We start from the raw sequence: 24,920 nt of genomic DNA, 5'->3' as shown, positions 1-24,920 counted from the left end.
ATAGGGGGGAGGATGAGAGAGACTTTCTATTGTATGTTGTTTTGTTCTGTGTTGCTTGTTTTGCCACCATGTTGGCAAAAATAGCTATGCTCTGCTCTGTTCCACATGGTCTCTCATCCCTCTACAAGCTAGCCTGGCCTTGTTCTCTGGCAGAGGCAGAGTCTAAGAAAAGGAGCAAAAGATACAAGGCCCTTGGACTGCAACTGTTACTTCTACCTCGTTTTTTGGGGGGCAAGTAAGTCACGAGGCCAGGCCAACAGTACAGGCTGATTGCTCTTCTGCCAGTGCAACTTACTTCTTTGTTGTCTTTCTATGTGTCTGATATAGTCCATTCGCATGCTCTAAAACCCATACCACAATTGTTTTTGAGACTTACCTGGTTCCTAGATATATTCACTGCTACTTGGGGATTAGAATTCTGTGGGATCATGTCCTTAAACTTCCTTAGAAGCCCTTTTGTCAAGTTGAGCAAGTCTGCTTAGACACTGTCTTAATTCTTTTAAAATTCTTAACAGAGGGACATAGTCATATGATGCATTATTGATCTTTGTCCATGGGCTTTATTTTCTTTTGAAAAGTTTTAGGAAAACTGGAGATGAAAAAGTTTTATTTCCCAGCCCAAGAAGTCTTGGTCCCTCTATATTCCCTCAAATTTCTGCTTCTAAAATTAAAAGTTTTTTCTTTAACTCATCTCTTTCTTGGAGCAACCAGTTGACACTTCCAGCATTCTGTCTGGAAATGAGCTTGCTGAAGTCCAAAAGTTTCTCAGGTACATTTTCTGGTTTCTTCCAAGTTGTTATAGGAAGCATATTTACCCAAAATTTTATTACTGTGTAACATGGGTTACCATTTTTCTAGCCTATAGTTTCTTCATTATTTTTCTAGTCTCTGTAATTGTAACTTTATTTCTTTGGTCTCAAAGTCAGTGCCACAGATATATATATATATATATTAATGGCACACACTACTACTAGGTACAAGTTTCTGTTTTAGATAGTGCCACAACAATGCAGCTAACAACAAAAGGCAAAGCCTCAGTGACATTACAACAGTAAAATGTATTTATGTCATAAGTCTATGGATCAGCTGAGTGGTTCTGCCAATCTGGGTTGACTGGGCTAATCTTCATGGGGCTCACTCAGCTGGTGGGTTGACTGGGTACTAGCTGATGTAGGATGGCCTCCACTGGGCTGACTCAGCTCTGTTTTATGGTTTCTCATCTTGTAGCTTCTTCTCATAAAGGAGGCAAGGGTCCAGAGAGAGAGAAAGAAACCATGCAAGGAAGATGTCTTAACATTTAGTCTTGGAATTGGCACAGTGTTGTCTCTGCCACATGTGTTTCGGCCAGTGTAAATCATAAGGCCAGCCCAGATTTAAGGGAATAGGAACTAGACTCCATTTATCAATGCAGGAGGCGTGGATACAGGGAGGGGGACAAATTGGGGATGTTTTGGGGATTAGTCTACTGTAATATTCCTTCAAGCATCTGTGGTCAGATCATGGGTTAACTATGGGGTGATTGGTCTAAGATGACCTTCCTGTGATCGGACTCCTTAGCTCTCCTTCAGACCATTAACTTCAATTGAATCACAAAATTATATATTTGTTTAGATTTGAGCACAATGGATATGTCAGTGTTAAAATTTATTTTAAAAAATCTTTACTTTTGTTCAGCAAGAATTGACAGATTACTAATTTATTTACAGAATAATTGATTTTGACTTTAATGACATTGTTTGCCCTTAGTGGTGAACAGAAAGTTTAGATATTAACAGTGGAGAAAAACTAGATTTATTTTTATTTTGCTCTATTCTCTTGTCATATTGTTTACTATAGTACATTTGTAAACTCTGAAAACAAAATCTGGATTCTAAGGCATTGATCGTAAATTTGATGTTATTAAATGGTGTGCGGATGTGTGTCTTATAAATGTGCAATATAGATTATCTTAAGGTTTTTATTATACTAGAAGGATCTGATTTCAAGATGGTAGATTTCTCAAATGACTTTAATCGAAATGCATGTGGCAAGAGGATTCCAAAGGGATTGCCTTTTAAATACAAAGGGGAAAATAAATGCTGTTTGAACACCATTTTCAACTGCATGAAGGATAAGATAATGGAATTAAATTGAAACTGTAACAATTTTTAGGTATTAAACTTGGAGAAAAAATTTCTCTCTGTATTTAGAACATCTTTTTCTAGAATTCTTTAGGGCACTGCTACTCAGAGTAACCCATCTGCAAACTGTTTTTTACTGTTCCAAGAAGAGATGAGAAGCTTTTCCCTGAATGTAAATTAATGCACTGCTTTCTTTGCTGAGAAACTCTTGCTATGAAAAAAAAGTCAGCTGAAATTGTGTGTGTTTCGTGATATAAGTGATTTACTTCATTGCAGACTGGTAACAAACAGTTCACAGACAAGCATCAATTCATGTACCACATTTTGACTACCACAGCTTTAGAGTAAATGGCTTTTAGAATAAAGTTGAATGTACTCTATCTTTGAAGGAAGCAAACAGACTAGGTCAGGTATTTTCAAATATTTAGAAGATATGGGAACTTTGACAAAGTGTTGTAAGTTTTAATAATCTTTAGTAAAGTGAGTTAAACTGCTTCACAGTTTGATTTGTTTCCATGTATATTTGGGGCAGCCAGTAATCCAGCCTTATTGCTAATAATAAAACAAGTAATGAGGGAAATCTTACTGGGGATGACAGTTGAAAGAATGATGGTAGTAATACATTGTTCTTTTTAACTTTCTTTAATTTAATTTTTTATTTTTATTTTATTATATTTCATATTTGGGTTATCATGAAACAAAACAAAGCATACCTGTAGTTTCTACTGCTTTTCCTAGTCATACTGGCACCATTTCCTTGTCATATGATGCATGATTACAAGATGAAGAATATATAATGATTTGGAAATGAAGAAGAACAAGGATATAGACTGAGACATTGTATTCTTAGATTTCAGTAACATCACAAAACCATGGAGTTTAAATCCTCTTAGAAAAGCCCTATAGAACCCCAAAACCAGGTTTCATATAACACAGTTTTTAAAAGCTCTGAACTAAGCTCTGAATTAAATCCCTTCATTTGTGATTCTGAGGTTGTCAAACCCATGGGAGATTTATAGTTTGATTAAAAAGGACTGTCAGTTTCAGAGTTAGATAATTTTCATATTAAATTTTTGAATTGTTGACATCAATTGCAACCTTGGGAAAAATAGTCTCTTGTGTGTAACATTATATGTATGTTGTATACTTGAAGTTCATGAATTGAGGACTTCTGATTAAGTAGTGTGATTGGAGCTCACAAGAAACCACCTGAAGTTTTCTTTAACACCTCTGAAACTGTCTAAAATTGTGTATGTTTCTTCAGTAAGATGAAACAACTGAGAATACTCTGTAAGAAGTTAATCAGTTTCTCAGATTTAAGAATCAGCTCTTTTCTGTAGTCAGCAGTTAGTTTTTCATGACAATTCACATCAGTTATTAGAACATCAAGGTTTCTGTCATTCTTGTCCTAACCCTTACCCTAACCCCACCTCATTTCTTTCTCTGGGCCATGGTATAGATCTGCATTTAGCCTGCATCAACATTTTCCAGATGGAGTACAGAGGTAATAGGGTGAAAGATTAATGGTCATCCTTCCCTAGGAACTTTAATAATTTGGGGTTTGAAGGTATGAAAAAAGTACTTGCGATAATCATAATTGCCTTTCTGCCTTTTGTTCTCAAAACTGGAAATCCATTTTGTTTATTTTTGCCACTCTTTAGCCCAGGTGAGAAAGAATGTCTTTACCTCCTTTGAAGGATCACAATGGTGCATCCAAACAGTCAATAATAAAGCCAATAATAATTGGTGTCCCAACTGTCTGCCAGGACTGGCCTTGAACTCATCTGTTTTTGAAGGATAAATAAATAGAGGAAATCAGTTTAGGAGCTGTGAAAAAAAAATCTATAGAAAACAGAAAAAAATTTAATATTACTTTCTGTTATCAATTAAGTAGAGGAAAATCTTAACCTATGTTAAAGGACAGGGTGTTATTATGAGAAATGTCTACATGAAAATCAAAATGCAAATAACATGACTTAAATGCAGTGTAAACCCCAATAGAAAGAGAAACATGAGACTTATGAATTTGTATATTCATTAATAATCTATACAACATTGTATTTCCATACTAATGCAAAATTTTTTGCATCTCTTAATTTAAATATGTATGTTATGGAAAAATTTGCATAAGGATGAACTTACTTATAAGTCAATTATTAATTAACCCAGGGAATATCTGTATGGATCTTAGAGTTCCAACCTATAAATAACAAGATATTCTCAAAGAAGTAAGCCAGAAATTCATCTAGATAATAGTCAAACATGTAAGAATAGACCTTTCCTGATCTTAAGAGAGGCCATCTTGAGATAGCAGGTGGGATCATTGTTTTCTTGGCAAAATTAAAGGATTTAGAAAGTTAATATTGGGGTAAGTATTTCAAAAATTAAAGAATTGTATAAGTATAAAGTTTTTATAGAGTTCATCTAAAGGAATAAGAATCTGCTCTCAAATTTTTCATAAAGTTACTTAAGACCCTACAGTAATGAAACAACATCTTCATAGATTTTCAGGAAAGATGTAATGACCCAAGTATTCCATATCCTGCTAAGTTCTCTTTTAACAATAGGAAGACATTCTGAGAAAATAGAAAGTCTCAGAAAATGCTCTCTATAACTCTTCAATAAATTACTTGTGATGTGTTCCTAAATTAACTATAGAGGGAGTAAAACTTTAGATCTCAAAATTAGGGACATTGTGGTAGAAAATTGGCTTTGAAACTTGTTATTATTGTAGAAATAAGTCAAAATTATAAATATAGTAACAAAATTAAACATTAGCCTTTTTGAAAAACAATTTCCATTTTGAAAAGATAGTGAGTTGATTTGTTTCTTCAGATTATTACTAAAACATGGAAAAAGTATGATGATGGAATTGTTAAATTCCCCATCTATGAAAGTCAGCCAAATTTTTTTTTTTACTTTATTTATATAAATATACCTGTTTACTATTTTTTTTTACTTTATTTATATAAATACTTATACCTGTTTACTAATGTTTTTGAAAAATTTCTAATCTCTAATGGAATAAGAGATTATCTGAGTTTATTATAAAAATAAAATAGAAGCAAGCCAGTCAAATAGCAAAGGGAAGAATGGAAGTAGTAAGCAGCACCAAATAGAAAATATAGAATAAGATGACAGTACAAACATTCAAAAATATTATGACCATAAAACTCAAATAGTTTGTTTTCCTATTCAAAGGCAAACTTTCATATTTTAAATCCAGTAGTTTTCCATTCAGAACAGACATGTCCTGTATTTTGAGAATAGGTGCCTACAAATTTAAAATTATTTCATGAATTGAATTTTTTATCATTATGAAATGACCTTCTTTTATTTTTACCACTGCTTTTTTGCTTTATAGTCTAGTTTCTCTGGTATTAGTATTGTAAATCAACTTTTTTTTGGTCAATGTTTGCAAAATAACCTTTTCCCATTCTTTTTCTTATAACTTTATCCTTATATTTTAAATTAGTCTGTTGAAAACAGCTTATAATGGGATTCATCTTTTTCATTCTCTAGAGCACTTTTTTTAACTGGAGCATTTAGTCCATTTTTATTTAATGTAATTTCTGATGTATTTGTTTAAATCCATTAATGTTTCATCTTTCTTATTTTGCTTATTATCCCCCAACTTTTTTTTTTTTTTTTTTTTTTTGGTATGTATTTCTAACAGATGAAGACTTTTGTTTTAACATACCCACAAAACATTATCACACATAAAGTAGTTGTCAGAGTAAGTCTTTGGTATGAAATAATTCTTTTAGTGTTCACATTTCCTCAGTCCTCTCATGATGGTTTTATAGTTTATTTGTTTGAATCAATATCCTTCCCAAATTCACAGGTAGGATTGGTTATGTCACTTAGATTTTTTTAAAATTGATAATTGGTAGTTTAATCTAGAGAATTGGTTATAATCTGGTTGAGTTTTTGAGAAGTATCTTTTATAGGTGATGCTGTGTACTTCATTACATCAGGGAATATATAATTCCTGGCTGTCTCTTTTTGGTGATAAGATTGATTTGGGTGTTGTCAACCTGATGGATCCATTATGAAGTTCCCTATCACCTAACTGATGGTACCCATTGATGATCTTTGCCCAGAATCATTATTTTACTATGGGTTATTCAATGGTGATGTTCTGATTCTGTCATCTCATCTGCTTTTATTAGCTGGAATTCTCTGAGGAAGAGTTTTGCCTCCTTAACTATTTGGTTACTCTGAAATATAGTGTGTACATGAAATGCATGGCAAATATTTTATTTTCCCTTATTTACTAGTTTTCAGAATACTATATATTTGCCCTAGCATCTTTCAAATATAATCAATTTTTATTTAATATTAATATGAACTCATGGATTTTTAACATATTTATAGGATGATAATATTACATCATTATTCTTTTTGGTGCTTTTTGAAGGGAGCCCTTTCTGTTGGTTTCTTTGAACCTCTGTCATGATGATCCAATTAGTATTTGAAAACTTCTTGTTTTCTACTATGACTTGGTGTTCCAGACTCTTTTTGTACATTTTCTACTCTATACCCAGAGTCAGCCAAAGAGCCCTGATTCTTTTAGTGGGAAGTAGTGTTTAGAGATTATTAATATGTGTGTTAAGGGTACTTATTTTTATTGAGCCATTGCCTCTAAGCCTTTCCAGTTGACAGAGCTAGAAAATACCTTTTTATGAGAAAAATACATCATGACTTTATACTATTTACCATTCTAATTTAAGATTACAAGAATTTTACTCTGTTGATTTTATGTATCTCTTTTAGCTTACACTGAAAATCTTGGTTCCTAACAACATAGATAATTGCTTGCTTGCTTTATTCAAATATGTATGTAGGCATGTCTATATAAAATAGTTTGAAAATAGTAGTAGCAATATCGCCACCAATGAGACTATAAATGTTGAGTAAAATTTCTTTGTGGCTCTCTTTTATTGTTAGGATATATCCCATGAGGAATAGGCAGTCAAAATTCTGAGCTTTAAAAATTACTTGAAATAATTCTTCTCTGTGGAATTGCTATCAAGCCAGGTATATACATTAAGTTCATTTGTTTTAGGGTTGTTTAGGGATTGCTTTTTTCTTCATTTAATTTTGTTTTGTAATTATATGAAACATTTATATGTTTACCAAATCAAAACTCCATGAAGTACAGTACGTTAAGAAAGATCTTGCTTTCATGCCTGTCCCTTCTCTCCCTCCCTCCCCCATAGGTTACCATTTTATATTTAGTTTTTGGTATATCCTTCCATTCTTTTGCTTTTCAAAATATAGTCAAATAATTATATAGTCATAATCTTCCTTCTTACAGAAAGGTAGGCATAGTATACATACTCTTTGTTCCTTGCTTTTTTCAGTTAACAGTATATCTTAGAGGTCCTTCCGTTGCAGTATATAGAGATTTCACATTCCATTTTTACAACCACATGGTGGTCCATTGTATGGTTGTACCAGAGTTTATTCACCAGTGCCCTACCAATGGATGTTTTGGTCATTTCCTGCCTTTTGCTATTATGACTAATGCTTCAGTGAATACCCTGCTGCATATATCCTTTATTATTTTTGCCAGTGTTTCTTAGGAGATTGTCTTAGAAGTGAAATGTTGAGTCAAGGAATAAATGCAAATACTTTTTTGCTCTTTATTGCCAAAATCCTCTCCATTTAGGGTTGCAACATTTTGCACTCTTACTGGCAGTGTAAGAGCATTCCTATTTGCCCACAGCCTTGCCAACAGAGTACTTCGTTAAACTGTTGAATTTCAGTCTGATGGGTGAGAAGTGATATCTCAGTATAATTTTCATTTGTCATTTTTTAAAAAAATGTGAGAGACCAAACATTTTTTCATATAGTTAAGTCATTTACTTATCTTTTTCTGTAAACTATTTATTCATATTTATTTTTCCTTTTTTTTATTGGTTCATTAGTCTTTTTTCTTCTCAATATTTAGATGTTCTTTATGTGTTAGGAATATTAGCCAAGTTGTTAGGGCTAAAGTTAGGTTTGCCAGAATGTATCAAACTAGTGTCCTTGGGACAAAAGCAGAACTTTACAGTGTTGCTTTCCCTTAAATTTTGATTTGGTAATTCTCTACTCATGTCAGCTTATCACTGATTTTATGAGCTTATGTTTTTATACTTTACTGGCAGTTTTATTTGTTTTTAGCAAGGGGTTATTTCTGAAAAACCTAGCTTACCATAGCTCTTAAAATAGAAATATTTTCTCCTTTGATTTTTAAATTTTATTGTCTCATTTGGTGTTTTATATACAACATATAGTTTCATTTGTACATTTTAAAGTTATGTTCATTTTTAAAGATTTGCACCTTTAAATTACCACTAGTTTTAATAAACCAGTGTTTACAATCATAATGGACTGCTTTCATGAATATTTAAAGAAAAAATTGAACTTCATTTTAAGTAATGTGTGTCCTTGCTTTTACTGTTGTTTTTTTCCTCTATCTTTAGTATTTAACCCTGTGGTTGTCACATAGGTGCTCAATAAATGATAAATAAATTATATATAAACACACATAAGCATATAAATTCAGAGAATTTAAATTAGTGTATAGTATTCTAGTAGTATACATTAAATGTCGAGTGTTGTTTAAATGTCTCTGAATTCAGCACTTATTGAGCACTTTGTGTATAAATCATTGTGTTAATGTTGTGGTTATACTTATGAATAAGAAATGGTCTTTGCCCTCAAGAAGTTTAAAATGAAGCATCTATCACTTGTTTAGTCTTAATAGGCTTTTTGTTTTGTACCTATATATTTAAAATAGCAATATTTCACTTAATGTTTGGTTAAAATTGTCAGCATAGGAAATTGAGGAGTTCCTAGAAAACTTTGCTCTCCTCTTGTTCTTGTTCCAAGAGCTCCTGCTGATGGCACTTGGATTTTTGTTCTCAGTTATCTCATGTTTTCAAAAAGATCTCATCTTAACCTCAACTAATCATCCATCTCTATGGAGTTTTGTCATATCCCTTTGAGGCCAGATGGGACTTTAAAGGTTCTAAATTTAATTAACTATCCTTTCTTGTATTCTTTTTATATTATACTTCTGCACCCTCACCATATATCTTCTCCAAGACCACACCTTTCTAGTCATAATGGTAATCAGTATATTTATGTATTTTAAACTTTGTGATTTTGCAAATTTTAATAATTTAAACTGCATTTTAGGAAATTATTAAAGAAAAGTAAGCACTAAATATTCACCTCCTCAGTATACATCTAAAAGTCATCCCTGATTTATGATCTCAATTTAGCTTTTAGTAATCATACGTGTATATATGTGTTTATCCTCCATTACTTATTAAACTTGCAGTGTACTGATATTAAAACACATTTTTTAATATGTTTATATATAAGAATTTTCTTCTAGTTTAAACTATTATTGCTAATGACTGGCAGATTTTTAAATGTATATTTATTTTTAAATTCTTTAAAATAAATAAGCAAGTAAAAGTATATAAACAAATAGCCCTGACCTTGGGAAAAAACTGAATTCTTTAAACCAAATACATATCTCATTGTCTTTACTTTGTCATTTAAAATATGAAACCAATTTTTAAAACCCATTTATAATTAACACCATATTTTCTCAAAATTATGCTTGAGAAAATTTTGCTTTTTATAGTTTAAAAGAAAAAAAATGAGTAAGTTGAATTAAACAATGAAACTCTTAGATGTCCTTCTAATTCCTTAAGTTACTATGACATCTTCTCATATAAAGTAGGAAATAATATATATTTTGCCTGTTTTTCTCTCATTCATCTTTATACATGTTGTGTTTCCCTTTTGTTTTTATACTATGCTAATATTTGATCTGTGGAAATGTTTTGTTTTTTTTTCCAACATTAGTAAATATAGGAGACCAATATAAAAGCAGACCAACTTTATTATTTTAATTCATATAGGTATATAGAAGTTGGAGCATTGCATATTTTTAAAAATATGTTTCGAAATGACTTCCTTGTCTATTTTGCTTTAGTTTTTACCAGATTCGTGCATCTATGAAAATTCCACCAAGAATTCCCCACAGAGTAGAAGCTAGTTTGTTACATACAACAGGTAAGCCAAGGAATATTTTCTAGTTTCAAAACAAATCAGACACAACATTTTAATGGTCAGTAATAACTTTTCATAAATATGCAACATTATAATGATTAGTAATAACTTTTCATAAATATTTTTAATTAAAAATATAAAGATACCAAAGAGCATCATTTTAATACCCCTTATAAGAACTGTGTTTGAGTACCAGTAAAAAAGGCTTCATTATAGGTATCCTCCCTATTTTATCATAGAGTTTTTAATATGAGCAAATGAAAGAATGTTTATGCAAGTTCCATGAAAACAAACATAAGTAGGAGTGATAATAATTACATCACTGATGATGCAATTTAAAAAGATATGCAGTGAATGTGAACATCTAATTTGACTTGAGATTATACAGGTATTTTCGTTTTATAATGTGCCTTTAGGGAGCATTTTTTTAAACTTTTTTTTTTCTTCTTTAACTGCTCTAATTAGAAAACAAGGAGTCAGAAGGCAGTATCAGAAGATATAAAATAGACATGTCATAGCAGCACTGTTAATTACTCATGATCTAAGGGAAAAAAAAATCAGCATTAAAAGGTTTAGGCTAAAACTGGTGGACCAGACATAATCAGTGGGCAATTTTTTCAGTTTTCTCAGTACAATATACTGTTTTTCATTTAGTTAGGAGATGTAATAGTTAATGAAGCACTTCAGAGAGTTCCCATGTATGCCTTATGTGAATTACTAGTTTCTAAAGCATCATAAAATAATGAAATACACTTAACACTAAAGCTGTGCTGAACATAATTCAGTCTGTTTGTAAAATTAAAAAAAAAAAAGTTTGCCAGGAATTTGAAGTGTTTACGATTATCTGTTTTAGCATACCATGTGTTCTAGTTCGCTAATGCTGCCGGAATGCAAAATACCAGAAATGGATTGGCTTTTATGAAAGGTGGTTTATTTGGTTACACAGTTACAGTTTAAGGCCGTAAAGTGTCCAAGGTAACACATCAACAATCGGGTACCTTCACTGGAGGATGGCCAATGGCATCCGGAAAACCTCTGTTAGCCAGGAAGGCACGTGGCTGGCATCTGCTCCAGAGTTCTGGTTTCAGAATGGCTTTCTCCCAGGATGTTCCTCTCTAGACTTCAGCTTCTCTCCAAAATGTCACTCTCAGTTGCTCTTGGGGCATTTTTGTCCTCTCTTAGCTTCTCTGGAGCGAAAGTCTACTTTCAAAGGCTGTCTCCAAAATGTCTCTGTAAATTGCAGTTCCTCTCTCAGCTCCTGAGCATTCTTCAAAGTGTCCCTCTTGGCTGTAGCCAGCTTGCTCCTTCTGTCTGAGCTTATATGGTGCTCCAGTAATTTAATTCAGACCCACCCTGAATAGATGGGGCAACACCTCCATGGAAATTATCCAATCAGAATTATCACCCACAGTTGGATGGGGCGCATCTCCATGGAAACACTCAAAGGATTACAATCTAATCAATACTGATACATCTGCCCACACAAGATTACATCAAAGATAATGGCATTTTTGGGGACATAATACATTTAAACCTGTACACCATGGATGTTAAAATGTTGATTAATATTAAATTTTAAAGAATTGCACATAATGGAGAGTCGACTCTATCTTCCTGAAGACTACCAAAATGCCCAGGGTGGTCTGTTACTTAGGATCAAAACTGTATATAGTCTTTCTTTAAAAAAGGAAAAAAAAGTGTTCTTCTTGGTCTGTCATACATGTAAAAGTACATATGTATTGTCATTAAACAGGTCTTCTTTTATAATTCTGTTTTCCTTCTGTGAAACACAGAGGTAGAAAAACAGTAACTGATGTTCTCTAAGAATTTGGTATTCCCTTTTTTTAATCTTGTAAAAATGTTTATGATACAAAAATCTTTATAGTATAACATGAAATTAAAATTGAATATTAATACATATATATGTATGTGTGTATATATCTATATATATATTCTCAATTTTATTTAAGACAATTCTGAATAAAAATCAAACTATTTACAAAGGATATCTTCATGGCTACCATATACCTAGTACAGGGTCTAACTGGTGTTTTGTTTTCTTTTGTTTTGTTTTTAACCAGCTTTATTCACACGCCATACAATCCATCCTAAGTGTGCAATCAATGGCTCTTAGTGTAATCATATAGTTATGCATTCATCACCACAGTTAATGTGAGAATATTCTCGTTTCTCTTGGGGGAAAAAAAAACCTTACTTATATCCCCCTATTTTTGACATTTAGCTTTTGTATAGTGCCTTTGACAATTAATGAAAGAATATTTCACTGTTACTGTTAACTATAAACCTTAGTTTGCTTTAATTTTATTTTTTTCCTGTATACCACCCTGTTATTAACTCCTTGTAATAGTGACATACATTTGTTTTCATGTAAGAAATTTCTTATATTTGTACAGTTAACCACTGTCATCATCCACTCTAGTTATTGACACTAAATTATACAGCTGTACAGTCCCAGTTTTTATCCTCTAGCTTTCCTTCTGGTGACATACACGACACTAGCCCTCCTCTTTGAACTATACTCACACTCAGCTTCGTTACTTACATTAACAGTATTGTGCTACCATCCTACAGTATTGTGCTATCCAATTCTTGACCTTTACAATCAACCTTTTTAAACATTCTGTACTCCTTAAGCATCAATTGCCTAATCTCTACCCTCTTTCTACCTCCTGATAACCTATGCTCTCAAATTTTAACTCCCAGAGTTTGCTCATTATAGTTAATTCATATTAATGAGACCATACAATATTTGTCCTTTTATTTCTGGCTTATTTTGTTCAACATAATGTCCTCAAGGTTCATTTACATCGTTGCATGCTTCACAACTTCATTCCTTCCTACAGCTACACAATATTCCATCATATATATGGTATTCCCCTTAAAAATTCCTTAAATTTCTTGAACTAAATGTACTTGCTACAATTTATCTCCTGTGGTTGCCAGTTGAAAAAAACTAGAAAGAATTTAATTTGTTGACATTTTTCAAGATGACAAGAATTTGGCTCAAATTCCAAAAAACTGAGTAGATTGCTAACTACCTTTAAGAAATAAGCTTTCTGAATGTAATCAGTTTCTTCTTTGTTGCATGAAGTTTGGAGAGAATTAAAGTTAAATATGTGAATATTAATTCTTGACAACTGAAGTTTTCTTTATATGGGAACCTGAGAGATTTTTCTAAAATTGAATTAATAATTTATATTGACATTAACAATTTTGTATTTTAGTTCATCTTAATTCAGTATTAATGAAGTAACATTGCTTTTTAAATGTCTGGATTTGAGATTATTTAGGAAACTTAACCCAGGAAAGTCTGTTACAAATTAAACATTTTTAACCATTAATTATATCATTTAGCATCTTTATGTAATATCCAAAGAGTAGTTTCTAACTTTTGTTTCATCAGATTCTAAATAACAACCTCAGAGGTCTGGGTATTTTAGCCATGTCTGATATAGTACAAAGAAACTCCAAGAAAGTTTGTGGCGGTCAGAATTAGTAGGCAACAATAATAATGATTGGTGGATAAATCTACCATTTGGAAGTAAAATCTTTTCATTTAAATATTTGAGTTGGTGTAGAGGATAAAATAAAATATCACAGTAATTTGATTGGTGTGTTTCACTGAAAAATATTTGCTTCATAGTAATGCTTTTAATTTCTTCTTGATTAAATTATCTTGATCTTTGTGGAAACATTTTTTCTAGCTATACTTCTTGATTGGTAAATTTAGATAAGGAAAGTACATCAGAAGTGAATAACCAAAAAACTTGACAGTAACCCACGATTAATCGTCCTATTCCAGTATTCCTTGAGTGAGTTTGCTTGCTGCTTACTAGTATTACAATTCAGTCAGGAATACTTTTTTTCTGTCCCCAGTCAGGAGTGGTGGTAGCATCATCTTGGTTGACAGTTCAGAATTAGGAAACTAGGCAAGGATCTCAGAATCTAATAGTTACAGTGGTGTAAAGTCAGCTGTGTCATTCACCATCTCTGAACCTTTGAGAACAGTTTATATCCTGAGTAGCCAGAGTGGATACCATATTTTAAAGGACACTGGTGTCCTTTGTGGCTAGAAGGAAATGTCTTTTCTGTGCTTTCATATAATCTCATTACAGTTATTTTTTCCAAGTTTTTTTAAGTGCTTTGCCTTCAGTAATTTGTGAGCTGTATAGTTGTCTGGGTTGTCTAAATTCTGTTTCTTGGTTTTTTTATTGGCAGTGACAAAGGTATGCATGTTGGAATCATTTACTTGTTGATGCATACTTGATACTATTTCCTTTAGTGATTACTTACTGCAACAACTGATCTTTCAGTTCATTATTTTTTTTGCCAGTGACAGGGTGGCACTACAGACTCAATCAAGGTCCTTTCCAAAGATACTTTCAAGGTGCCAACTTATTAGTCTTCCTTCCTTGGCCACACATAATCTCTGAAGCATTAACAATTTAGATATAGGGATATTTGTATATAGTCTGGTCTTGTACCAGAAACTTCTTCCCTTTGATTTGCATTTTTTCAAATGAATATGTTTGTTAAGTTTATTTAGTTTGGTCTTATTTTACTCACCAGAAAAGTGGAAATTTTATAACTTCTCAGTCCCTTTTTTACATCTTTTTAAGAGAAAAAATTCTAGAAAAAGAAATGAATTTATTTTATGGACAGCTGTATTTGAACCAAGTTCCACGATCATTATTTTTCCATCAACTATATACTGACAATTGAGGGTTCAATCTCTAGTCATTTGCATGGCAGAAATAGTATATGTAACTAATCTAATTTACAAAGTAATATTATTTTGACATTATGATAAGTAGTGTTTCAGAAATGCTCAGATGGAGTGCCTTCTCTTTACTTGATACTAATACTTTATATATCCTGGAGATTGTGAATTTGATATTTATTAGTTATAGGTCCAGATTTAGTCACTTTCTACCAATTCAGTTTCTAGGTTCTGATACCATAAGCTCTGCATTATTGACTATGAAATGTGGATGACCTAATAGTGTGTGGAGAAATATCTTTTAAAAGTAAGTTGTTTGTGGTATACCCAGTCTATAAAAGAGAAGCCAGTTTTAGGCAAACAAGAGAGTTCCATGATACATCATTTTAGCTTATTGTGAAAGCATTAATTATGTATATATTTTTATAATGTTATACCAGAAAATAATTAAGAGATTGTGTACTTCTTAATTATAGCAGACAGAGTAGCAAACACAAAGGTTAGATTTTGTGCAGAAGATGAAAATATACATAAAATCCCTCTCACTTTTTTCTCACGTTTTCAAAATAGCAAACTCTTGTCTCTCATGTCTGAAGTGTAATACCAAATATGATTTCCCAAGATTGTTTTGATTCCAAATGTTTTATCAATGTCTTTTATTTTTGAGTGAGAGTGATAGAGAGATACTAAGGCAAGGAATGGCCATTTCTAGACCCAGAAAACAGAGACATTCAGTTCTTCATATTGGAAGTCTGGTATTCCAATTGTATTATTTCCTGCCAGTGTGCCCCAAAACAGTCTCTCTTTATGTTAAATGTTAACATTAATATGAAAATTATAGGAGACAGTGTTTGATGGAGTGTGGTGACTTATTGAGGCTCACAGGTGTTGGGTGGATTCACCTGTTCTTAGGTCCAGGTGAATTTCCTCACCAGTAATCTGAATAAAACAGGGAAGAAAGCAGCTTAATTATTCCATGCTTTGAGATATTGTTTCTAACTTTGTTCTATGTCTTCTCGTACAAGATTTATTTCATTTAAAAATAGTATTTAGTAGTATTAGTAAATTTGCTAGGAAAAGGTATTCTTGCCAAGTTTTTCTGCCTCCAGAAATCACTTCTGTGTATTTTAATGACTTTATTTTAATTTGAACATAGTTGATTTCTAGAGTCATCCTTGATAACGTACATATCTTATTGTCTCTGTTAACCCTGTTTTTCCTTTTGTTCCTTAACAATTCCTTTTTATTTCTAAGGTTAGGATTTTCTTTCATGTGCTTTTTATTATGGTTCCTGTTTTTCTTTGATTTATGCTTTCATCTCAAACCTTTTCCTTTCTGCATTATATTTATTCTAATTTCTACACCTTGTGTAATTTCTGGAAAACTTTTAGGAAGAAAGAGAAAATAATGATTTGTGTCTATAAATTGCAGTAGGGCAATTGGAAGTGTGGCATTATACAACTTAACACAATACATTTCAATTATTTCCAGCATAAGATTGTGCTGACATTGGGAGACTTGTGTCAGGAAATAGCTGACATCTTCAATAACATCAGTCATGAAAGACCATACTATTTATAGGGCTGTTGAAAATTGATTAATAAGAAAGCATTCATAGGCTTTTACAACAGAGAAGTCAATGCTGGTTCTAGGAAGTTGGTCCTGGTTTGAAATGTTAGCAGACTATGCCCAATTTGGATACAAAGTTCAGCTAACAACTCTCCATTTCTAATAGTGATTGTATTATTAAAAAGGGAACATTTAATTTTGTTCATTTTTAAATACCCATCCATCCATTTTTTCTGATTAAAAATTATTTTTCTCCAGATAATACAGATAAATGGTTAAAAGATCAATTAGTCCAGAAAGCCTTGTAGTGAAAACCATAGTTCATTCTCTAGATGAAACCACATTTAAAAAAAAATTTTTTTGAACATTTTTATTGTGGTAACATATATACAACATATGATTTCTCATTTTACTTTCGTTTGTGCAACTCAGTGATTTAATTACATTCGGAATATTGTGATACCATCACCACCATCCATTACCAAAACTTTTCCATCAGCCCAAACAGAAACTCTGTACTCATTAAGTATTAAATCCCTGTTCTCCAACCCTCCTGTCCCTGCTAACCTCTAATCTACTTTCTGTTTCTGAAATTGCTTATTCTAGGTATTTCATATAAGTGAAATCATACTATATCTGTCCCTTTGTGTCTGGCTTACTTCACTCAACATGATGTCTTCAAGGTTTATTCATCTGCAGGGTGAATCAGAGTTTTGTTCCTTAGAAGAAACCGCTTTTAACTATATCTCTGCTCTTAATGATTACCTTTATATAGACATTGTCAGTAGACTTTGTGTTATGGTAGAATACAGTTTATCTTAACGTTTGCCACTTCCTTCCTCCTTATCCCTCTACTTTTTAAAATAGATACTGTTATTCTCATCTTTTCCCCTGACAGTATCTGTAGCTTCAAACAACATATTTAAGTTCTATTTCCGATTTCAGCGAACATTTTGTAAAATAGGATATAAGCATTTTCCCATTTTTTTCCCAAGTTTCCTCTCACCCTTTCGCCTCCCCACCTCTGTTAGATAAATCCTCTCTTTTATATTATCAAGGGTACTAACATTCAACTTTGGTTAAAATCGTCTATGCTTTGTCTGTGATTTGATTCCAAAGGTTGAAAACCAAGTAAATGACATTTGCATTATTTTAACCCAAGAGTGAAAGAGTTTATAAAATTGAAATGACTATCCAACCTAAAGAAGGAGGATCTTAAGTTTCTAGGAAGGAAATTAAGGTAGGTCTTGTTACCACTTTGGTAGTGATCTGGGTCACCTGTTATGTGGAGCTAGACAGAGATATATCTTATGTATTTTACAGACTATAATCTCAAAGATGCAGCTTTGATATAGTTCACAGAGAGTGACTCAGTCAGGAGACTGGCTTCCTTTTTTGTGATCTTAGAAAACTCACTTAACCTCTCTTAGCCTCAGTTTTTCATTTGTGAAAAATGCCTGCTTCTAAAGGTTGTCATGCATTAAATAAGATAAATAAAAGTACTTAGCAAACCATGAAGTGTTGTTATTGGTCTTCTAGTAATATAAGAAAGAATGGTAAGTAGTTAACTTCTGAGTCATTCACCATGCTAGAAACCATATAATGTAAAGAACTGAAATGTATGCTGAAGTTAATTTGTAATTTTCTAATGATTTATATAATTACTATTATGTAACATAGTACTTAAGTACATAGGATAGCATCTCATGTTAATGAGTAAATTTAATAGTCTTTTTAAAACAATAAAACCATTTCTGGAATAAGAAGCAGGACTTAGGATGACCAAGAACAAGAAGGGAGAACTGAAGGGAGGAGGAAGTGTTTATCAGGGCTCGCAAAAGATCCCTGAATTAATAAAATAATCAAGGAGATCCAGTTATCTGGGCTTGCATTTCTCTGCTTATGAAACAAATTTAATCTGTAGAAAGTGTTTGAAATTGAACAGAACTACTTTCAAGTTTTGCTCTGCCACTCATTAGCTTTATGACCTTAAACAAGTTATTCAGCTTCTCTGAGCCTTTTTTTTCCTAATCAGTGAAATGGGAATAATCCCTATCTTGCAGTGTGTTTGTAAAGATTAAATTAGAAAATTGTGTGAAGAGCCTAGTGCAGTTCCTTAATAAGTGCTCAGTTCCCTTCTTCCTGCCCTCCCTTTCTCTCCTAATCACTGTCCTAAGTGTTAAGCTGAAACAAGGTTGAACTCGAGGATCTCATCAGCAAGACAGGCCACAACAAAGGAAGTCTACTGGCAGCCCCTTATTATCTTTTCCTTCTTAGTTTTCAAGAATTGGTTTGAAAGAATTGTAGGCAGGATAGCTGATTGGTGTGGTTTAACATTTTTATGCTTTCACTGGGTCTGTTCTTCCCCAATGAGCTATTCCCTACTGTTATAGGAGTTCTCTTATGTGTGTTAGAGTGAACTGCATACATGTTTGAACTAGTTTATCAGTGAGTGACAGCATGACATAGAAGACTGAGCATAGGCTTTGAAACAAACAGCTGTGGCATTGTTTCCTGGGTAGAATACTTAAGTTATCAGAGACTTGATGTCTATAAAATGGATATATTAACCCCTGCTGTATAGGGTTGCCAGAGGGATTATACATGTAAAGCACTGTGCCCAGCACATAGTAAGTGCTCATAAGTTGGTAAATGGTAGCAGCAAGACTGCCATTTATGAGTAGAAAAGGGAAGCACAAAATTTCACAATGTAATTTCTGGGGAAAGTGTGACTGCTAAACAATACATTCTCTACTTGGATAGAAGTTTCACAACTAGACAAGCATTTGGACTAATAAGAAATCAATCCAGTTTGATCAGAAGAGAAATTTCCAGTTATTTGTATTGGTCCAGGGAGTTTCCTCAGGCTGCCCCTGTGTCATGGATAAAAATCTTTGCATGTATGTGTGTTCCATTCTTCCTTCCTCCCACCACTCATTATTTTTATATAGGTGATATCAGTTTTAAAAAAATTAACATAAAGAGAAAGGAAGGCTGGAAATAAGAGATACTTATCAAAGTAAGAAAGGGTTGTTTCAGTTGCTTTCCCTTACCAGTGGTTAATTAGTCACTTGTAATAAAAGTCTCAAATATTTTGAAGTGCTGCTGGCAAAGTCATGTCTTTCTCCTCCCCTGTTAGTTGTCTCCTCAAGGCTTTGCCCAGTCACCAATATTTCAAGGCTTCCTTTGGGAGCCACTGGAATTTTGGGGTAGTTCTACTGAATTAAGGTTTTTCATGATTTAACCATTACCCACATGTCTAACTTTCTCACCATTCTCCCTGAGGATTCTATGGAACCACTTCCAGTACCTCAAATCTGGTGGATTCTAATTTACCTCTTATTTGTGCATGCTCTCCCTTCATTACCTCCTTTAAGACTTAGATAACTTGCCTAGACAGACGTTTCTTCTGCCGTGCTGTCTTATCACATTTTGCATAACTCAGTGCTTATCATGCTATACTTTTTTTTTTTTCTCAGTATTGGCGTTCTAAAATCATTCAACATAGTATTATTAAAGAACAGTGCTTTAAAAGCAAAAAAAAAAACATGAGGAAAATTTAAAGAAATATGTAGCTAGACACAGTTCATATTTATGTACTAGTCCATTACTGTTACCAGTAGTAATGATCTCAACAAACATGAGTGGAAAACTCACCATAAATTTAGATCTTTCAATAAACTTTGCATAGATTGTGAAACTTGAGTTCATTTGTTATTACAAGTATCCATTTTGCTTTCTCTAGATTCAACAGCTTCCTTCTGTATCTGCCATTGTCTTTTTACCTGGTTTAGAAGATAATGATAATTACATTGCCATTTGCTGTGGCTTTCAGAAATATAGGGAGTTAAGAGATTATCACATTGTTCTGCAATTATTTTTTGATTGTTTCTATCCAAACTAGATTGGGAACTCTGGAAGCAGGGTATTGTTCTTACTTATTTTCATATCGCTTAATTCCTGGTACTTTAGAGGCTTTATAAATTATGGTTGAATGGTTGCTCATTTTTTTCACAAAATACATGAGATACCAATACCAATACTGCCGAAATTTAAAAAGATTGTGGTAAGAATAAAATGTAAATTATCATTACTAATGTGTTTGCAGGCCTCCAGTTATCACAAGTCTCTAAAAGTATGGATCTGAATGTTTACGTTTACAGATAACTGATTGGCAAATGGAAATAAGGTCACTTGAAAAAGGAAATAGGGCATTGAGAAAAAAATTCATTTATTCAGTAAATTCTCATTGAGTGCCTATTATGTGTAAGACATAGTGTTCAGACCTCAATTAAAACTATGAGAAAGATAGATGTGGTTCCTAACCTCATGGAGAAAGTTATCATCTAATAAATAATAAAAACCATGGTTGATTTTTGATACAAGATGTATATGTTCAGATCTTTTGGCTTCCAGGACTCTTTGGAAATAGCGATATAGAAGTATGAAAGGGAATAACAGAAAAATATTTCAGTAAGTCTGTGAAGGACCAAACAGTGTAGGAGGAAGCTGAATTACCTTTTGGTTCCCCAGCCCCACCACATCCTGAAGTGTTTCAGGCTTAATGTCCGGAAGGTACAATGATGATGGGAAATGAGAAGTGAGGCTGAAAAGAGGTATAATTAAAGGTCTATAATCAGATTAGCTAATAGTAGAATACCCCAACTCCAGATGCTGAATATCAGGCAGCCTAGTATTTGCTTTAGGCCAAAAATTTTCCTCAAGGCTTTTCTCTGAGTAGATTGCCATGGAGATTGCCCTGAGGTATTAACACTCCAGTGTAAAGCACTCATTCTTAATTTAGTGAGGACTGTGCCCGATCAGCAGGCTTTAGACTCCATCTAAAGTTAATCAATTGGAATTTGAGCTAACATCATCTGTAATCCAGGATAACAGCAAATAATGGAATAATTCAAAGTTCTGAAGGAAAGTAGTTTTAAACCTGAAATTCTATACTAAAACTCATATACTCAGCCAAACTATTTGTTACCTGTTAGGTTGTTGGAGTAAAGGCATTTTCAGCCTTGCAAGTATTTGCAAACTTTACCTCCCACACACCTTTATTGGAAAGTTACTTGAAGATATACTGCAGCAAAATAAGAGAGAAATCAAAAATAGAGGAAGACATGGATCTGAGAAACAGTGGCTCTACCCCAAAGAGATCAGAGAAAGAGAATATAGGACAAAAGTGGTTTGGCATGAACAGGTATCTGCATGCCAGTGTTCATAGCAGCATTATTCACAATTGCCAAGAGATGGAAACAACCCGAAAGTCCTTCAACAGATGAGTGGATAAATAAAATGTGGTATATATACACGATGGAATACTACATGGCAGTTAAGAAGGAACGATGTGGTGAAACATATGACAACATGGATGAACCTTGAAGACATAATGCTGAGCGAAATAAGCCAAGCACAAAAAGAGAAATATTGTATGCTACCACTAATGTGAGCATTGAAAATGTAAAATAAATGGTTTATAATGTAGAATGTAGGGAAACTAGTGATAGAGAGCAATTAATGAAAGGGGAACGATAGCCCAACAAGAACAGATAAGCTATCATGGATAAATTTAACACTCTGGGAATGCCCAGGAATGACTGTGGTTTTTTAATTTCTTGTGGGTTTGGTAGGAACAAGTTCACAGAAATGTTGTATATTGGGTTATTTTCTTGGGGTAGAGTAGGAACATGTTGGAAGTAGTTATTTTAGGTTAGTTGTCTTTTTCTTACTCCCTTGTTGTGGTCTCTTTAGAATGTTTTTTTATTGTATATTTTTTAATTTTTTTTGATATAGTTAATAGTTAATTTAAACAAAAAAAAAAAGAGTTAATTTAAAAAAAAAAAAAAACTGAAAAAAATATGCAGAGCCCTCCTGAGGAGCTGGTGGAGAATGCAGGGGTGTTGGGCTTTCCCACCTCAGTGGTTGCTGATGTGCTCACAGACATAGGGGACTGGTGGTTTGATGGGCTGAGCCCTCTACCACGGGACCTGCCCTTGGGGAGACTGTTGCTGCAAAGGAGAGGCTAGGCCTGTCTATAATTGTGCCTAAGAGTCTCCTCCTAAATGCCTCTTTGTTGCTCAGATGTGGCCCTGTCTCTCTAGCTAAGCCAACTTGGCAGGTGAAATCACTGCCCTCCCCCCTAGATGGGATCTGACACCCAGGGGAGTAAATCTCCCTGGCAACGTGGAATGTGACTCCTGGGGAGGAATCTAGACCCGGCATCGTGGGGTGGAGAACATCTTGACCAAAAGGGGGATGTGAAAGGAAATGAAATAAGCTTCAGTGGCATAAAGATTCCAAAAGGAGCTGAGAGGTCACTCTGGTGGGCACTTTTATGGTTGTGCATATAGATAACCCTTTTTAGATTCTAATGAATTGGAATAGCTAGCAGTAAATACCTGAAACTATCAGACTACAACCCAGAACTCTTGAATCTTGAAGACGATTGTATAACAATGTAGCTTATGAGGGGTGACAGTGTGATTGGGAAAGCCATGTGGATCACACTCCCCTTTGTCCAGTGTATGGATGGATGAGTAGAAAAATGGGGGCAAACAAAAAAAAAGGCATCCAGTGTTCTTTTTTACTTTAATTGTTTTCACTTTAATTTTTCTTCTTATTTTTGTGTGCGTGGTAATGAAAATGTTCAAAAATTAATTTTGGTGATGAACAATTTTGGTGATGAACGCACAACTATATAATGGTACTGTGAACAATTGAATGTATGCTTTGTATGACTGCATGGTATGTGACTATATCTCAATAAAATTGAATAAAAAAACATATATTTATATATATTTGGGGTCCCCCTGAGGAGCTGGGGAGGATGCGGAGGTATTAGACTTCCTCACCTGAATTGTTGCTGATATTCTCACAAACACTGGGGAGTGACGGCTTGACATGCTGAGCCCTCTGTCTTGGGGCTGGCCCCTGTGAAGCTTGTTGCGGCAAGGAGAGGCTAAACCTGCTTATAATTGTGCCTAAGAGTCTCCCCCTGAGTACCTCTTTGTTGCTCAGATGTGGCCCTCTCTCTCTAATTAAGCCACCTTGGCAGGTGATCTCACTGCCCTCCCCTCTATGTGGGACCTGACTCCCAGGGGTGTAAATCTCCCTGGCAACACAGGATAGGACTCCCGGGGATGAATCTGAACCCGGCATCGTGGGATTGAGAACATCTTCTTGACCAAAAGGGGGATGTGAAATGAAATGAAATAAAGCTTCAGTGGCTGAAAGACTTCAGATGGAGTCCAGAGGTCACTCTGGTGGACATTCTTACGCACTGTATAGATAACACTTTTTAGGTTTTATTGTATTGGAATAGCTAGAAGTAAAACTACCTGAAACTGCCAAACTCCAACCCAGTAGTGTCGACTCTTGAAGACGATTGTATAACAATGTAGATTACAAGGGGTGACAAGATGATTGTGAAAACCTTGTGGATCGCACTCCTTTTATCCAGTGTATGGATGGATGAGTAGAAAAATGGGGACAAAAGCTAAATGAAAAATAGGGTAGACTGGGGGGGATGATTTGGGTGGTTTATTTTTATTTTTTATTCTTATTCTGATTGTTTATGGTGTAAGGAAAATGTTCAAAAATAGATTGGGGTGATGAATGCATAACTATATGATGGTACTGTGAACAGTTGATTGTACACCATGGATGGTTGTACGGTATGTGAATATATCTCAGTAAAACTGAATTTTTTAAAAAAATGGTTTGGGAGGCCTAGAGAGCAATAAAACCAGGTTGGTGCAGGAGTATGTAGACAGCTCTAAGAATGGGATCTCTGGGGTGGGGAAAGGAGGGATTCCATAAAGTATAAAGTGTGAAGCTGGATAAACTTATGAGCACCTTATTCTTTTGTCAACAAGTAACAAGAAATGTATTTAGAAACTCCAAGAAACCAACCAAACAAAAAACTTTTACCAGGAAGTCATGGGCAAACTAATGTGGTACCAGTTTGATTAGGAACTGGTACCTAATCCTTTAGGATTAGGAACATTCTTATGATCAAGGGGCCATCAGACTGGAACTGTACAGAAGGAACTATAACAGTTCCACATATCTGAGCCTTTACAGAACGGTTATTTATTTGATGTATTAGTTTTCACCTTTAAAAATATAGAGAGAAAGCACAGAAAATGTAATTATGGTTAAGAGGATAAAAATGTTAATCTTAACATCAGAGAAAAGTTGTAGCTGATACAAATGGAAGGTAGAAGAAGATAGGAAGGGAAAATTAGAGGAAACGTGTCAAACCTCAACAGGAGGAAGAAAGAACTGAAATAAGGTGCGTGGAACACAGGAACGCATGTAGCATCAGTAGACACTGTATAAAGTTAATGAGTCAAGATATCATTATAAAAATATTATTTAGAGACATGAAAGTGGTGACCAGAAGA

General features: G+C 33.7%; 1 protein-coding gene across 6 annotated transcripts in view; it reads left to right on the top strand.

Annotated features, from left to right (window-relative positions):
• The window catches only part of FAM135A (family with sequence similarity 135 member A), a 142,009-nt gene that overhangs the window by 16,743 nt on the left and 100,346 nt on the right, over positions 1-24,920 (top strand). For 5 of the 6 annotated variants that reach the window (XM_037842415.1, XM_037842414.1, XM_037842419.1 and 2 more), the window contains exon 5: positions 10,123-10,202. The exons of the other annotated variant lie outside the window; for it this stretch is intronic. In XM_037842415.1, coding sequence (XP_037698343.1) covers positions 10,123-10,202 — 80 coding nt within the window. The remainder of the gene's footprint in view (positions 1-10,122; positions 10,203-24,920) is intronic. 6 annotated transcript variants of the gene reach the window in all.

Source organism: Choloepus didactylus, chromosome 7 (genome assembly GCF_015220235.1).
Source record: "Choloepus didactylus isolate mChoDid1 chromosome 7, mChoDid1.pri, whole genome shotgun sequence".
NCBI classification, from domain to species: domain Eukaryota; kingdom Metazoa; phylum Chordata; class Mammalia; order Pilosa; family Megalonychidae; genus Choloepus; species Choloepus didactylus.
Note: the sequence above shows the minus strand (reverse complement) of the source record. Positions and strands in the feature narration are given on the sequence as shown.